Source organism: Dicentrarchus labrax, unplaced genomic scaffold (assembly GCF_905237075.1).
Source record: "Dicentrarchus labrax unplaced genomic scaffold, dlabrax2021, whole genome shotgun sequence".
Lineage (NCBI taxonomy): Eukaryota > Metazoa > Chordata > Actinopteri > Moronidae > Dicentrarchus > Dicentrarchus labrax.
Window position 1 is genome coordinate 1,192,152 of NW_026136875.1, and position 15,865 is coordinate 1,208,016.

The 15,865-nt window shown below is 41.1% G+C and overlaps 2 protein-coding genes across 2 annotated transcripts in view; both read left to right on the top strand.

Moving 5' to 3' along the window:
* The first annotated feature begins 3,592 nt into the window (after positions 1–3,592).
* LOC127360359 (odorant receptor 131-2-like) lies at positions 3,593–4,928 on the top strand. The gene has a single exon (XM_051394756.1). The coding sequence runs from the start codon at positions 3,771–3,773 to the stop codon at positions 4,770–4,772; it is 1,002 nt and encodes a 333-aa protein (XP_051250716.1). The 5' UTR covers positions 3,593–3,770; the 3' UTR covers positions 4,773–4,928.
* An 8,053-nt stretch (positions 4,929–12,981) lies between these two features.
* Positions 12,982–15,865, top strand: part of LOC127360355 (odorant receptor 131-2-like) — a 32,737-nt gene continuing 29,853 nt past the window's right edge. The window contains exon 1 of the mRNA XM_051394751.1: positions 12,982–13,845. Coding sequence (XP_051250711.1) covers positions 13,040–13,845 — 806 coding nt within the window. The 5' untranslated portion in view covers positions 12,982–13,039. The remainder of the gene's footprint in view (positions 13,846–15,865) is intronic.

A 15,865-nucleotide genomic window follows, 5' to 3' on the forward strand; every position in this document is an offset into this window, starting at 1 on the left:
CGTAAAAAGAAATATGTTGCATATACAAATTTAAGAATTTTCCATGAAAGATTATTTATCATTAAATATTAACGGGGAAAGCGAGGAGACACTGGAACGAAGGGACGACCGGGTCCCGATGGGCCGAAACAAGAGATGGTAAGTTCGGACGGATGTATTGAATGGCGATGTCAATGCATATGAGTCTAAACTAATGTCACGCTGATTAGTTAAAAAGTTCAGCGTGCAGAATTAAATTGCGATGTCCACGTAATGAGAGACGGAAATCTGTCGTCTGAGAGTGGTGACACAGGGATGATAGGAAGGATTGGCCATGCTGGAGGTAATGCGGAGGCTGGATCGAAATTATTTTGCTTGGAGGATGGGTAGGAAAGCCCACGATTGAGCTACATTGGACCTGTGGGGGAAAAAGGCGGCGTGTTAAGGAAGAGAAACATGGGCTACGTATGAAGAAACAGGAGTAGAATAAAGGTTTTGTGGCTGGGAGCGTGCCCAGAAATACATGGATTGTATTTGTGGGCACGCTCTGTGCGCCTGAGAAGGTTGGTATTGGAATGGGAGGAGCAGAGGCAGCCGAAGAAGACGGAACAGGGAAGCTAGAAATGAGAAAGGGGAAAAGATGCTGGGATGTAGGGATGCCTGTGCTCAGGTTGTTTGTGAAGGCGAAATGGTAGGTACTGGGTTTGATACTACCTGGCCCTCTGAGAGGGCTGATGAGGAAGCCTGGGCCGTGGGATGTGCCGTGACATCATCGGCGTTGCCAAGGACGCGGCGCCGTGAACCCGGAAGCGGCGGTGAAGCTTGGAGAGGAAGTGTGGTGTTTTCCTGGAAGTGCGTGGAAAGTTTCGTTTTGTTATCGGTGCGTTGGAAGGGTGTGTTTCGCTGAGAGAGAGCGATCCTCGGGCAAGTCACTGTAGTTTACGGCCGAGTGACGGCCAGAGAAACGGCGAGGTGAAGTCGGGTCGGGGTAGCTTCGCCCGAGGCTGCTGGCAGGAGGGAGGTCGGTCGGACACCAGGGAACTTCCCTGGACCTGTTGGGGGGCGAAGGCCCGATGGTGTTGGAGCTGTCGGTGGATGAAGGGTGGGAGCGTCGGAGCACATGGATTGTTGAGCGGTAGGCGAGGAAGAGGACTCGGGCATTTCGTGAGTTTGTCATTCGTCTTCAAACATGTCGCTGTCTGAAGAGTTGAGCGTGAGCTTGTACTCCGTGGTTCGAGGTATGTTTTTGTGTTTCCTGTCTGACGCCGATCATGTAGAATATGAGTCAAGGAGGGAATGAACGGAAAAGGTGTGCTTAAGTATGTTTTTTGAGCGGAAATTAGGAGAGTTCGGGGCGTGGTCTTTGTTCCCAAACTTAGTTATGAAAATCCATATAGAGGGAGAGGGGCGTAGAACATCTTAAACCTTCTCTTAAATGTGGAGAGGGTTTCTGCCCCCCGAACCCAAACTGGAAGCTGGTTGCACAGGAGAGGAGCTTGGTAGCTAAAGGCTCTGGCTCCTGTTCTACTTTTAGAGACTTAAGGAACCATAATGAAAGTTAATGGAGTGATTCCTAATAATATTGCCTAAGGGAAGCATATACAAGGTGAATAGAATTGGTCCAAGCACAGAACCTTGTGGAACTCCATGACTAACTTTAGTGTTTATGGAGGATTCATTGTTAATATGTACAAACTGAGAACGATCTGATAAATAGGACTTATACCAGCTTAGTGTGGTTCCTTTAATGCCAATTAGCTGTTCAAGTCTCTGTAAAAGACTATTATGGTTAATGGTGTCAAATGCAGCACTTAGATCTAATAATACAAGTTCAGAGACAAGTCCATTGTCAGAAGCAATCAAAAGGTCATTATTAACTATCTCTGTGCTGTGATGAACTCTAAATCCTGACTGAAAATCCTCAAATAAACTATTGTTATGTAGAAAGTCACACAACTCTTTGGCGACTACTTTCTCCAGAATCTTAGAGATGAAGGGGAGGTTAGAAATATAGTTGCCTAAAACCCCTGGATCAAGAGTGGGCTTTTTAAGAAAGGGTTTAATTACAACTACTTTAAAAGACTGTGGTACATATCCTGATAATAAAGAAAGATTGATCATATCCGGTAAAGAAGTGTCAATTAAGTGTACGACTTCTTTAAGCAGCCTAGTTGGGATGGTGTCTAACAGACAGGTTGATGGCTACAATGTAGAAATTACTGAAGTTAACTGATGAAGATCGATAGCAGAAAAACAGTCTAACTATATATCTGATTTTACATTTGTTAAAGTCCTGAACTTGGAGAGACAGTGATATCTGTTGAGGGCAGTTGGTTATTAATTTTCTCTCTAATAGTAATAATTTTATTATAGAAGAAGCTCATGAAGTCATTGCTACTTAAGTTTATGGGGATATGTGGCTCAATAGAGCTGTGGCTCTCTGTCAGCCTGGCTACAGTGCTGAAGAGGAACCTAGGGTTATTCTTATTTTCTTCTATTAGTGTTGAGTAATAGGCTCCTTTGGCATTACGGAGGGCCTTTCTATAGGTTTTAAGATTATCTTGCCAAATTGAATGATATTCTAATAATTTCGAAGAGCACCATTTCCTTTCAGATTTCCACGCTTTTTGCTTTAATTGGCGGGTTTGGTGGTTGTACCACGGTGCAAGTCTCCTATGTTTTAATATTTTCCTTTTTATAGGTGCGATAGAAACTAATGTTGTTCGCAGTGAGCCTGCAGCACTATTAAAGGCACACTATGCAAGATTTTTACCGTAATATAACAGCTTTGAAGTCATTTCGATGGTAAACAAACTCGTAGTATAGCGAATCATCCCGATAGCAAAGCAGGAGAGGGACGCCGTTGGCAGAACCAGCAATGCAAGTCTGAAAGGTGGCGAATGGCTTTACTGCACGACGTCACATACATCAGCGACATAAGAAGCAGCCTCAATGGAAGACACTAGCAGGCATTCACTCAGACGTTACCTGGTCAGTAGACATCTTCGGAGTCTATCTTTGCCTGTTCGATATCCGACGCTTCCATCCTACTGAACATGTACCAGTATACAGGGGGGAGGGGATAAGGCCGTGAGTGCAGAGACGCAGAGCCGTATATAGAGACGGCTCTGGTGAGTGGTATTTACGACAGTTAACGTTAAATACAAGTACTCCGCAGCGACTCTAGGGGTAACTGTTTGACAAAACCGGAAAACTTCATAGTATGCCTTTAACAAAATTATCAATTCAGGAGGGACTAAAGTTATTATAGCAGTCCTCTGTTATATTCAGACATGGCATTGAATTAAACGCTTACATATTACATGCTTTGTACGCTTGTTATCTTCAGTCTGTTGTCTGTTACCAGTAATACCTATTTTCTGTTTAACTGGTAATAACAGATGTTCTCACTCAGAGTACTTGGATGTACCAGTAGTATATAAAGATAAATGTTATAAACTACTTTTTTAAACATTTTACGACTTATTGATTATTACCACATCCAGGAATTCCTTGAAATCTGTAACCCTGCCCATTTGATGACGATGCCACAGGAAGAAGGTGTCTATAAAAACTAAAACATCATTTGCAGACCGGCTCTGACTGTGTGGAAGGAAGCCAACTGTCTGCACAAGGAAAATGTATGTTAATGCCTTTGGGTTTCAGAATGTGAACGCTAACGATGAGATGTTGTCACTGTTCCGAATACAAACTGGAGAAAATTTCTTTTGCTTCTGTGCTCCAATTTTCATCAACAGGTTAATATTTTTGGTTTGTTAAATGCTTGTAAAATGTTGGATGTAAATCAGTCTCAGATTAACTTTACTGTTGGTGTGCAGTATCAGGGGTTACTGGGATTAGTGATGTTCTCCACTCTGACTACAGTACCATCATGTGTGTTTCTCTTCATTAATGGGACCATGTTATTCACCCTGAGGAGTAAATCTGTGTTTCGTGAGACCTCTCGTTACATTCTTCTGTATAACCTCCTTTTTGGAGACACTGTACAGTTGGCACAGAGTCAGTTAATGTACCTACTGGCTGCTTGTAGAGTAACAATGTCGTATCCTGTGTGTGGTGTTCTCACCATTTTTACCAACCTCTCAAATCAGATCTCCCCTCTCACACTGGTGGTGATGTGTCTGGAGAGATATGTAGCTGTGTGCTACCCACTGAGGCACGCTACCATCATCACCATCAGAAACACAGGGGTGGCTATCATTGTGGTTTGGGCCTTCAGTTCATTAAATGTCTTTATTAAAATTTTTTTGCTGTTAGATTTTCCATTTTCAGACCTGGAGAGTCTGCAGATGACAGACTTTTGCACTAACCTAGCAATGCTTCTTGGCCCAATGTCTAATATTCATGACAAAGCACACACTGGTTTTGTGTTTGCTTCAGCTGGAGTTGCAGTTATTTCTTCCTATATTGGTGTGGTGATAGCAGCCAGGTCAGCCTCCACAGACAAAGCTTCAGCCCGTAAGGCTCGTAACACACTGCTGCTGCATCTGGTACAGCTGGGCCTCAGTCTCTCCTCAACCATACACGATCCGTTGCTATTCTCTATCTCCAAAAACCTTGGCAGGGTCATGACTGTGCGCATCCAGATTGTTTTTTATATTTGTATTATTATCCTTCCCAGGTGTCTGAGTTCCCTCATCTATGGCCTCAGAGACCAGACCATTAGACCTGTTCTCATGTACAATCTCTGCTGTCAGTGGAAACGCTCACCTTTTCTCTCACGTCCAGCCAAGGCCAAACTTGGCATTCCATCATTACATGTGATTTCCTAAAAAACTTTGATTTATTCAACTTTAAAGAGAATACAATTTCATTTGTTTTTTCAAGTTGTGTGAGATTTGCAGATACTATTCATGATCTGTTGTATATACTGTGAATATCTAATGTACCCACAAATACAGTAAAATAAAATAATGTGGCTGACAGTACTATATTCCACAGACCCATAGTTCTTTGTAAAAGAAAGCTGCTTGTAACAGCACAGCAGCACTCTTTAGTATATTCTGAAAATCCCAGTAACTCAGCATGAAGCTGTTAATTAAAGTTACTTGTCAAAATGAAGGATAACAATGTTTCTGAGCCAGCCACTTTCAACACCCCACTTATGCCAACACTTCATATACTCTCATGTATAGTGTGTTTGGACAAAGAAAAACACAATCTTTCACGTATGGATGCAAAGATATTCATACATCTACCTTGGACTGGCACATGAAATCAAATCGGCGTTCTACAGCAAGCATTAATGATTGTGATTGAGTCTTATCAAGGCCATACAAATTCTACACCAGTGGTTTCCTACCTGGGTATTGGGACCCCTGCTAGGGATCACCAAAGCTTCATGGGGGGGTCAAAAGGTATTCTTCATTTTAAGGCATGTAGGAAAACTAAATGAAAATGTACACAGTAGGCCCATATCTCAGCAATTGGTTCAAGTAAATGTGAATGTTAAGTCAACTGTTTTGACTAATTGTCTAATAGAACAATGCTCAAACGTCAGGGACAAGAAAACAGTACATTTGTCAAAAAAGAAGCCTTTTAAATCTGTATGATTGTTAAAATTATTTAAAAAAATACATGTTACAAACAGAATTGTATAATAAAGTTCCCTAAACAGGAAATAATCTGCTCACAATTAATCCAAATTACTGGTTTTAAACAAACTTCCGGCAGTTACTGAGTTCACTGTTTGAGTTTATTGTACAGTTTATAATATAATATGAAATATCCATAAAATATGTCACTGAGTCAGTTTACTGTTCTACACAACTAAAGAGGACATACTGACACACTGCATGGCACACTGCTGGATTTCTTTATAAGCTTTGAGAAATTCAAACAGCACACCAACTCAGTAGTGAAGCAGATTACATATTGTAATTAATAGTTAAAGTTCAGGTGAAATGAAAACTGGCATTTTAACACTTTAAGATCGCACCCATATTGTACACCTATTTAACAATGTATGCCAAAAATTTCCCCAAAACTCAATTTCTTTGTATTTTTATATCAAAATCCCAAAGTTTTGCCTTCCTGTAAGACAAAATGTGATGCATGCTTACATATGCATGAACTAACTAATGTCAACCAATAATATCAGCAGCCTCCCAGTGAACACAACCTCCGAGACAGACAGAGGACCATTTGACGACAGCGGTACCGAGGTGATTGATGGAGTTTCCTGATGGACTCGTTGCTAAGAATAAACTGTCACCAACAGTAATGCTAGATGCTGTTAGCTCGTGCAGCTAACGTTAGCTGACTTAGCCCCAGGGTGGCAAGAGCCAAAACCAGCAAAAGAAACCCACCTGTCTGACTGTTTTTACAGGTCTCTGGAAGCAAACAGCTTTCTGGATTTTAACAGAACAATTACATGCTTAAAAAATACTTACAATAAAAAGTAAAAAAAGAAAAGTAAAATACACCAACGTATGACTTCATTACAGTAATGTGAGCAGTTGTAATTAGTTATTTCCACCCCTGCTATTTGATATCCTCTAAAACATTTCTGGCTCAAAAATGGACACTCTTATTTCCAACTCATATTTCCTGGAATGAAGGGATCTCACATATTATACATCTTCTAATGAATACATGTAAGGACCTAAGGGACCATAGTGATTATTTTCTTGACGAAATAACCCCCATCTTAAAATCTTATCTTATGAAACCCTTAAGAGAGAATTATTTAATTTAATTAAGCAAATCGGGGGCTCGTCCAGTTTAAGAACATGTGAGCAGTGTTTAATCAATGAGTTTGGTGACTTTTTGCTTGTTAATGTGGAGCGCGTTGTTATGAGTATGAACCTTCCCTAGATGCCAGCGTAGTACTAGTAGTAGTAGGGGGGTTCCCTGTGTACTGACATCAGGACCAAGGGTTCCCTGTTTTGGGCTCCTTGTGGACACTCACGCAGTTATTTGAGGAACAGTTTTTTCTTTTTCATTTACTTGCTGTTGTCAGGTGATAGAATCATTTTTGTGTCTGTGAAAATATGTTCCTTTAAGCAAAATAGTCACAGGACAAGGGAAGTTAGGTTTTTTTCTTTTTGTTTCACGTGTAACATGGCATTGAATTAAACGCTTACATATTACATGCTTTATACGCTTGTTATCTTCAGTCTGTTGTCTGTTACCAGGAATACCTATTTTCTGTTTAACTGGTAATAACAGATGTTCTCACTCAGAGTACTTGGATGTTACCAGTAGTACATAAAGATAAATGTTGATAATAACAAGATGGCCACGTACGGCCGCCTCGGTGTGTTGGTGCACAGTGTTTTTTCTTGTTTTGTTTGTTAATTCAGTTTTCGGCTGTGATACCCGGGGCTCTTTTACTAGAGAAGAGCTCATGAACATCAGAGGAACAACTCCAGCTGATCTCTTTCCCACTTTTCTTATTTCTTCCGTGGAATTATTGGACATTGTGGTCAATCTCCAGGCGTGCTTGGACTCTACTGACTGGGATGTGTTCAGGACTGCTACTAACAGTCTGGATGAGTACACAGAGGCTGTGACATCATATATCAGCTTCTGTGAGGACTGCTGTGTACCATCACGCACCTGGGTGAGTTACAACAACAACAAACCTTGGTTCACAGCCAAACTCATTCAACTACGGTTGCAGAAGGAGCAAGCGTTCAGGAGTCGGGACAGGGACAAGTTTAAGGAGTCTAAGTACAAGTTTAGAAAGGCGGTGAGAGAAGCTATAGTCAGTACTCTGAGAAACTTCAACATCAGTTCTCAGCCAATGACTCTGGTTCTGTCTGGAAGGGGCTCAGACAGATAACTAACTACAAGCCCAAAACCCCTCACTCCATCAATGATCTGCGCCTGGCAAACGAGCTGAATGAGTTCTACTGCCGCTTCGACAGACAAAGGAGCAGTCCTGACACCATCCCCCGTGACACCCCTCACCAGCCCCACCTCACCAGTCCCTCCCCCCCCAGCCCAGCAGGAGCTGAGGCCACTTCACAGCTTCACACCTCTGTGAATCCCTCCTCCTCCACCACAGTGACGACTCTCTGCCTCCAAGAGAGGGACGTCAACAGACTCTTCAAGAGGCAGAACCCCCGCAAAGCAGCCGGACCAGATTCTGTCTCTCCATCCACCCTGAAGCACTGTGCTGACCAGCTGTCTCCGGTGTTCACTGACATCTTCAACACCTCTTTGGAGATATGTCATGTGCCAGCCTGCTTCAAAGCATCCACCATCATCCCTGTCCCCAAGAAAGCAAGGACCACAGGACTAAATGACTACAGACCTGTTGCCCTCACCTCTGTGGTCATGAAGTCTTTTGAGCGCCTTGTGCTCTCCCATCTGAAAGCCATAACGGACCCTCTCCTGGACCCCCTGCAGTTCACCTACAGAGCCAACAGGTCTGTAGACGACGCAGTAAACATGGCCCTGCACTTCACCCTCCAGCATCTGGACTCCCCAGGAACCTACGCCAGGATCCTGTTTGTGGACTTCAGCTCTGTGTTCAACACCATCATCCCTGCTCTGCTCCCTCACAAGCTCTCCCAGCTCACTGTGCCTGACTCCACCTGCAGGTGAATCACAGACTTCCTGTCTGACAGGAAACAGCACGTGAAGCTGGGGAAAAATGTCTCTGACTCCCAGACCATCAGCACCGGATCCCCTCAGGGCTGCGTTCTTTCTCCTCTGCTCTTCTCCCTGTATACTAACAGCTGCACCTCCAGTCACCAGTCCGTCAGGCTCCTGAAGTTCGCGGATGACACCTCCCTCATTGGGCTCATCTCTGGTGGAGATGAGTCCGCCTACAGATGGGAGATTGACCATCTGGTGACCTGGTGCAGCCAGAACAACCTGGAGCTAAACGCTCTGAAAACAGTGGAGATGGTTGTAGACTTTAGGAAGAACCCAGCCCCACCCGCCCCCATCATCCTGTGTGACTCCCCAGTTGACTCTGTGGAGTCCTTCCGCTTTCTGGGTACCATTATCACCCAGGACCTCAAGTGGGAGCTGAACATCAGCTCCCTCTCTAAGAAAGCCCAGCAGAGGATGTACTTCTTGCGGCAGCTGAAGAAGTTCAACCTGCCAAAGACGATGATGATGCACTTCTACACTGCCATCATCGAGTCCATCCTCACCTCATCTATCACCATCTGGTACGCTGCGGCCACTGCCAAGGACAAGGGCAGACTGCAGCGTATCATTCGATCAGCTGAGAAGGTGATCGGCTGCAATCTGCCATCCCTCCAGGACCTGTACGCCTCTAGGACCAGGAAGCGTGCAGGTAAGATTGTGGCTGACCCCTCCCACCCCGGTCACAATCTCTTTGAGATACTTCCCTCTGGCAGGAGGCTGCGGTCCATCAGGACTAAAACGTCTCGCCATAAAAACAGTTTCTTCCCGTCGGCAGCTGGCCTCCTTAACAAGGCCCGGATTACCCACTGTCATTGACTCTTATACCCACCCTGTATATAAAGTATGCATTACATTGCACCCACGTTCTTCTGCACAGCTTTCTCTTTCTCTTTCTCTTCTTATCTTTATCTATTTATTTTTTGAAAGTACTTTATTTTTCTATGTGATTTCTGTGTGATTTCTGTGTGATTTGAATTTGAATAATTGTATATTTGTATATTTGTATTTGTATATGTATATATTTTTATGCACCAACTGCACCAGGTCACATTCCTCGTAGGCATAAAAACCTACTTGGCAATAAACAAATTCTGATTCTGATTCTGATGTTATAAACTACTTTTTTAAACATTTTATGACTTATTGATTATTAACACATCCAGGAATTCCTTGAAATCTGTATCCTTGCCCATTTGATGACGATGCCACAGGAAAAAGGTGTCTATAAAAACTCAAACATCATGTGCAGAGAGACAGACAGACAGACAGGTGCACAGCAACAACAGTATTGGCAATGGCAATCTAGCAGGACCATGGCAGGAGGCTCCACCAGGATCGACAAGAACCTGCGAGACGAGAAAGCACAAGAACTCCGGGGAAGAAGTGAAGTTAGTAACATGTATTAATGGAACATGAATGTGTGCAGAAAGAGAGAGGGAGGGAGGAGCTCAGTGCACCATGGGAAATCCCCCGATAGTCTAGGCCTATAGCAGCATAACTAAGGGATGGTTCAGGACTCACCTGATCCAGCCCTAACTATAAGCTTTATCAAAGAGGAATGTCTTAAGCCTACTCTTGAATGTGGTGAGGGTGTCTGCCTCCACAACCACAACTGGAAGCTGGTTCCACAGGAGAGGAGCTTGGTAACTGAAGGCTCTGGCTCCTGTTCTACTTTTAGAGACTATAGGAACCACAGGTAGCCCAGCATTCAGAGAACGTAGTGTTCTAGAGGGGTAATAGGGTACTATGAGCTCTTTAAGATATGAAGGGGCCTGACCATGAAGAGCTTTATAGGTGAGGAGGAGGATTTTAAATTCTATTCTACATTTTACAGGGAGCCAGTGCAGAGAAGCTAGTACAGGAGAGATGTGATCTCTTTTTCTAGTTCCTGTCAGTACTCGTGCTGCAGCGTTCTGAATTAATTGGAGCGTTTTAATGGACTTATTGGGGCAACCTGATAATAAAGAGTTGCAGTAATCCAGCCTTGAAGTAACAAATGCATGGATTAGTTTTTCTGCATCTGTCTGTGATAGTATGTGTCTAATTTTTCTAATATTAGGTAAATGAAAGAAGGCATTCCTAGAGGTCTGCTTCATGTGGGAGTTAAATGACAAATCCTGATCAAAGATAACTCCAAGATTCCTGACAGTGGTGCTAGAGGCCAAGGTAATGCCATCTAGAGTAACTATATCTTTAGACAGTGAGTCTCTAAGATTTTTGGGGCCAAGTACAAGAATTTCGTTTTTTTCTGAGTTTAACATCAGAAAATTGCAGGTCATCCAGGATTTTATGTCCTTAAGACATGTTTGTAATTTAGATAACTGATTAATTTCATTGGGTTTGATTGATAGATATAACTGCATATCATCTGCATAACAGTGAAAGTTAATGGAGTGATTCCTAATAATGTTGCCTAAAGGGAGCATATATAAAGTAAATAGTATTGGTCCAAGTACAGAACCTTGTGGAACTCCATGACTAACTGTAGTATTTATTAAAGATTAATCGTTAACATGTACAAACTGCGAGCGATCTGATAAATATGACTTAAACCAGCTTAGTGGGGTTCCTTTAATGCCAATTTGATGCTCAAGTCTCTGTAAAAAAATATTATGGTCAATGGTGTCAAATGCAGCACTAAGATCTAATAATACAAGTACAGAGACAAGTCCATTGTCAGAAGCAGTCAGAAGGTCATTATTAACTTTAACCAGAGCTGTCTCTGTGCTGTGATGAATTCTAAATCCTGACTGAAAATCCTCAAATAAACTATTGTTATGTAGAAAGTCACACAACTCTACTTTCTCCAGAATCTTAGAGAGGAAGGGGAGGTTAGAAATCAAGGACAATTGCTGGTGTTATTATCCTGGCCTGCATGATCATGAATATGTTTCTATTATTCTTCCCTCTTCTGCACTGCAAACTACACCCTCATAATAAACGTTCATTTCATTTAAAGGAAGTCCAGGTCAAATGCTACAAAAGAAGCGGGGATTTCACCTTCTCCCACCCTCGATGCTATAACGCTATTTAAGATTGTTTACACTGAATAAAGACGTAAACCAAAGCCGCAACTGAGAAGCTATTGTTTATTTAAGGAAGAATATAAATGTGGACAATATGTTATATGTGAATAATTTGCCTTAAAGTCAGGGATTGCTATATTAGCTATCAGAGATGTGACTGAAGGTGGAAGAATATTGTGAGCTAAATGAGGTGAAATCAATTTTATTTTATTTCTAAAGCATGAGATACTGAAGGAGCAGAAACTCAACATATGATACATAAATTCCTCTGGTTGTATGTGGATTGTAGACTTGGTTTATGAACTGGATCCAATATACAGTTTAATGGATGCAGACGTTTTTGTTTTTGTGGTGTTTGGATTTGTGTATTGTGTCTCGTGCTTGGGGGGATTGTGTTTGTATTTTAATGAATATGTTGTATTTTCAATTCGATTAAATTTATTTGTATAGTGCCAATTCATACAAAAGTTATCTCAGGATACTTTTCAAATAGAGCAGGTCTAGACCGAACTGATTTTAAAATTATTTTATATTATCTATTCTAGAGACTCAACAGTTCCCACCATGAGCAAGCACTTGGCAACGGCGGCAAGGGAAAACTTCCTTTTAAGAGGCAGTAACCTCGAGCAGACCCCGGCTTTCGTGGCAGAGGTATTTCTATTATCATTTGTGTGAAAGATTTTATGCTGGAATGTTTGTTTTGTTGTCACTTAATGTGTCTGAACAATCCTATGAGAAATGGGTTGTGTAAATGACCGGACACGAAATTAAAATGTTTTAACATAACAAACTTTAACATCTTTCATAGTGAGGATTATTTCATACAAATGTATCAGACAATTTTAGGACAGAAATTATGGACCAAATGGGAACCTGTTTGGTTTGTGGAGTCCCCTTTTGAAGCTTCCAGTTTGGTGTTATGGTCATCGCCATGACAGTTTGTTGGTACTAGTAGAGGTGATGTACCTACGAGTTGAGCTGCTCTCAATGGCTGCACAGGTTCGACGTGTCCGTAGTGGGGAAAAAAATGGAAAAAATATATTAAAACAAAAATGTAGCAAATTTGAAGGACATTCACAGCTGTTGCCATTTGGCCATTATTAGTATGACTGAAATATAGGGGAAAATACTAACAGTTCAGTTCAAGCATAATTCTGACCCTAATCCTGACCCATGTTAGTCCACGTTCACTAAGGGAGAAACAATGGTATGGAGCACAGGGGAAAACCCCTGTGGAAGCATTACATTACCTCTGACTGTACTGCGTGTGTGTATCACGTGAAATGGGTGTGAGGTATGACTTTTTATAACAGGTGTGAGGACAGTCAAACCCTGCAGACAAGTTCTGCTCTCGTGGAATCAAACACAGCATCCAACCTGCTAACTCAGATAGCATTCTAACTTAAATGTGTTTCTGTGTTAGAATTACATTAAAGGTTGACCGGTTTATGGTCTTAAATGCTTTTTCAAATCATTGTAATTTATTATATGCCAGAAAAAAAACCTCAAGATGCATCTTGATTTCAAGGGGGTCCCATAAATGCTTTTCTAATATGTTGTACGCAGCTTCATCTCGGACCAACATCACTGTTGGTGTGCAGTACCGTGGGATTCTGGAAATAATACTGTTTTCTGTTCCAATTACACTACCATGCTGTGTGTTTCTTTTCATTAATGGGACGCTGGTATTCACCTTGAGGAGTAAATCTGTGTTTCGTGAGACCTCTCGTTACATTTTTCTGTACAACCTCCTTTTTGCAGACACTGTATTACTGGTACTGAGTCAGTTAATGTACCTGCTGTCAGCTTGTAGAGTGATTTTGACGTATCCTGCATGTGGTGTTCTCAGTATGCTTTGTTACCTCACAAATCAAATCTCTCCTCTCACACTGATGGTGATGTGTCTGGAGAGATATGTAGCTGTGTGCCACCCACTAAAGCATGCTAGCATTGTCACTATCAGAAACACAAAGATGGCTATCATTGTGGTTTGGGCCTTTGCTTCACTAAATGTCTTCATTCAAGTTGTTTTGCTGTTGGATTTTCCATTTTCAGACCTGGACAGTCTGCAGATGGAAAGTTTGTGTTCTGTCGGAGCCATGTTTCTTGGGTCAATGTCTGATATTTATGACAAAGCATACACTGGTTTTGTGTTTACTTCAGCTGGTGTTGCAGTTATTTCTTCCTATATTGGTGTGGTGATAGCAGCCAGGTCAGCCTCCACAAACAAAGCTTCAGCCCGTAAGGTTCGTAACACACTGCTGCTGCATCTGGTGCAGCTGTGTCTCAGTCTGTCCTCAGCTATTCAGAGTCCTCTGGTTACTGCCATCTCTAAACTTGTTGGCAGAATAGAAATGGTGCGGATCAACAGTTTTCTTTATGTATGTATTGTTCTACTCCCCAGATGTCTGAGCGCTCTCATCTATGGCATCAGAGACCAGACCATCAGACCCAAACTCATGTACCATCTCGGCTGTCGACTGAAACTGTGTTTCAGATGAGGTCTCGGCTACAGTGATTTATGCATTAATCGCATTTAAGTGAAGTATACTGATTTGAAACAAAGCTGAAATTCTAAATACAGAATATGAATGAATTTATAAACACTGGCTACAGTTGATGATGATTTTGATGGTTTATATGCATGTTTCATACAACACAGTAAAATAAATGTAATTAAGTCTTGCAGTACATTATATTTTTCTGCATTATGTATACTCTGCGAATACTACATTTGAGTCCAAATTAACTTTTTTATTGTTGACAATTTTACAATACAAAAAGTGTGATAATATTTGTATACATTTGATGTAATCCAACACTTTAACTCCACTACTAGAGTCCCAACACAGTTTTTACCCCAGATATTAATATATAAAGGAACAGTCAACAAATGTGATAAATGTGGATATTGGTTCATATTAATATGGTATTTAGGAGCAATTTTTATCAAAAATAAAATCCTATTAAACAACTCATTCAAGAATTTACCCTACTTGCCCAGACTCATTACAACATTCTTCAAGTCAAATGTTTTATGAAAAGCTGTTCTGTATGAAAAAGTTCCTATAATATGTGAAGCAGAAATTATTTATTTTCACCTTCTACAGAGCATTGCAAAGTCAATAAAAAATAAAGATGGAGATATTGAAAAAAAAGGTGGCAATTGGATTTGAACATTGTAATATCTGAAAACAAATGGGATGAAACTTGCTTGTCTGGTCATAAACTAACAAATAGCCCAAACTGGAGCAAACTTTACTGGAGGGTCAAAAGCATAATAATGGCTAAATATGGAAAATCTCCTGGATTGTGTTGGTGATGTTGTGCCACCCATGGAGACCTCGCACATACTGTATACTGTCCAAATTTGCTGGGGGAGACGGAGAATGTAGAAATAGAATTAATCTTGGATGCAAAATGAACCTTTAACCCAAAGTTATTCATTTTAGGCATCCCATTGGAAGATCAAATGGTGAAAAGCAAAATATACCTAACTGCAGCCACAACCCCCAAACATAAAACAATGGCAACAAAAAGTCAATGAGATGGACATGTATATGGATATATTCACACCATGGATAATAACATGCTAATAAAATAAATTGCTCTCAGTTTTTTCTGTGGTCTGTTGTTGGTTTTTGTTTCTTATCCATACTGATGAAATGTATGAATTGAATGGCCCAAATAAAAAGTAAAAAATAAGTCTTATTCATTGCCATCTTAAACTGTAATGACTTATTTTATATTTCATTGGCACAGCAATCTTTAGTCACAGCTCTGCAGAAAACACATCACATGTTAGTTTAGTTTAGCATACTAGCTAATTAAGCTAGTAATAAATACTTTTATAAAATATAACCGAGCACAAACTGTCACACACATTCAGAACAAGCTTAATAAACAAATAAAAGGAGCTAAGACTACAAGGAGAAGCTTTTTCAGTAAAGAGACGCTTGGTGAGGCATTAAAACATTGTCTGGCCTCTCTAACGAAAATTCAACTATTCTCAGGGCTGAGGCAAGACACGATGGTTTGAACAACGTCTACTGTCACCCTTGTCTCCAAGGTCTGGCTCATGGTGGTACTGTTGGGTCTCTGTAAATAATGTTTTAAAGAGTTCGGTCTAGACCTGCTGTATTTGAAAAGTGTCCTGAGATAACTTCTGTTATGAATTGGTGCTATACAAATAAAATTGAATTGAATTGAATTATACTGTGATTTTGACCAGC

Bases quoted from the DNA above. Each gene is read 5' to 3' on its own strand.
- LOC127360359 (XM_051394756.1), top strand. From the start codon at position 3,771: ATGTTGGATGTAAATCAGTCTCAGATTAACTTTACTGTTGGTGTGCAG.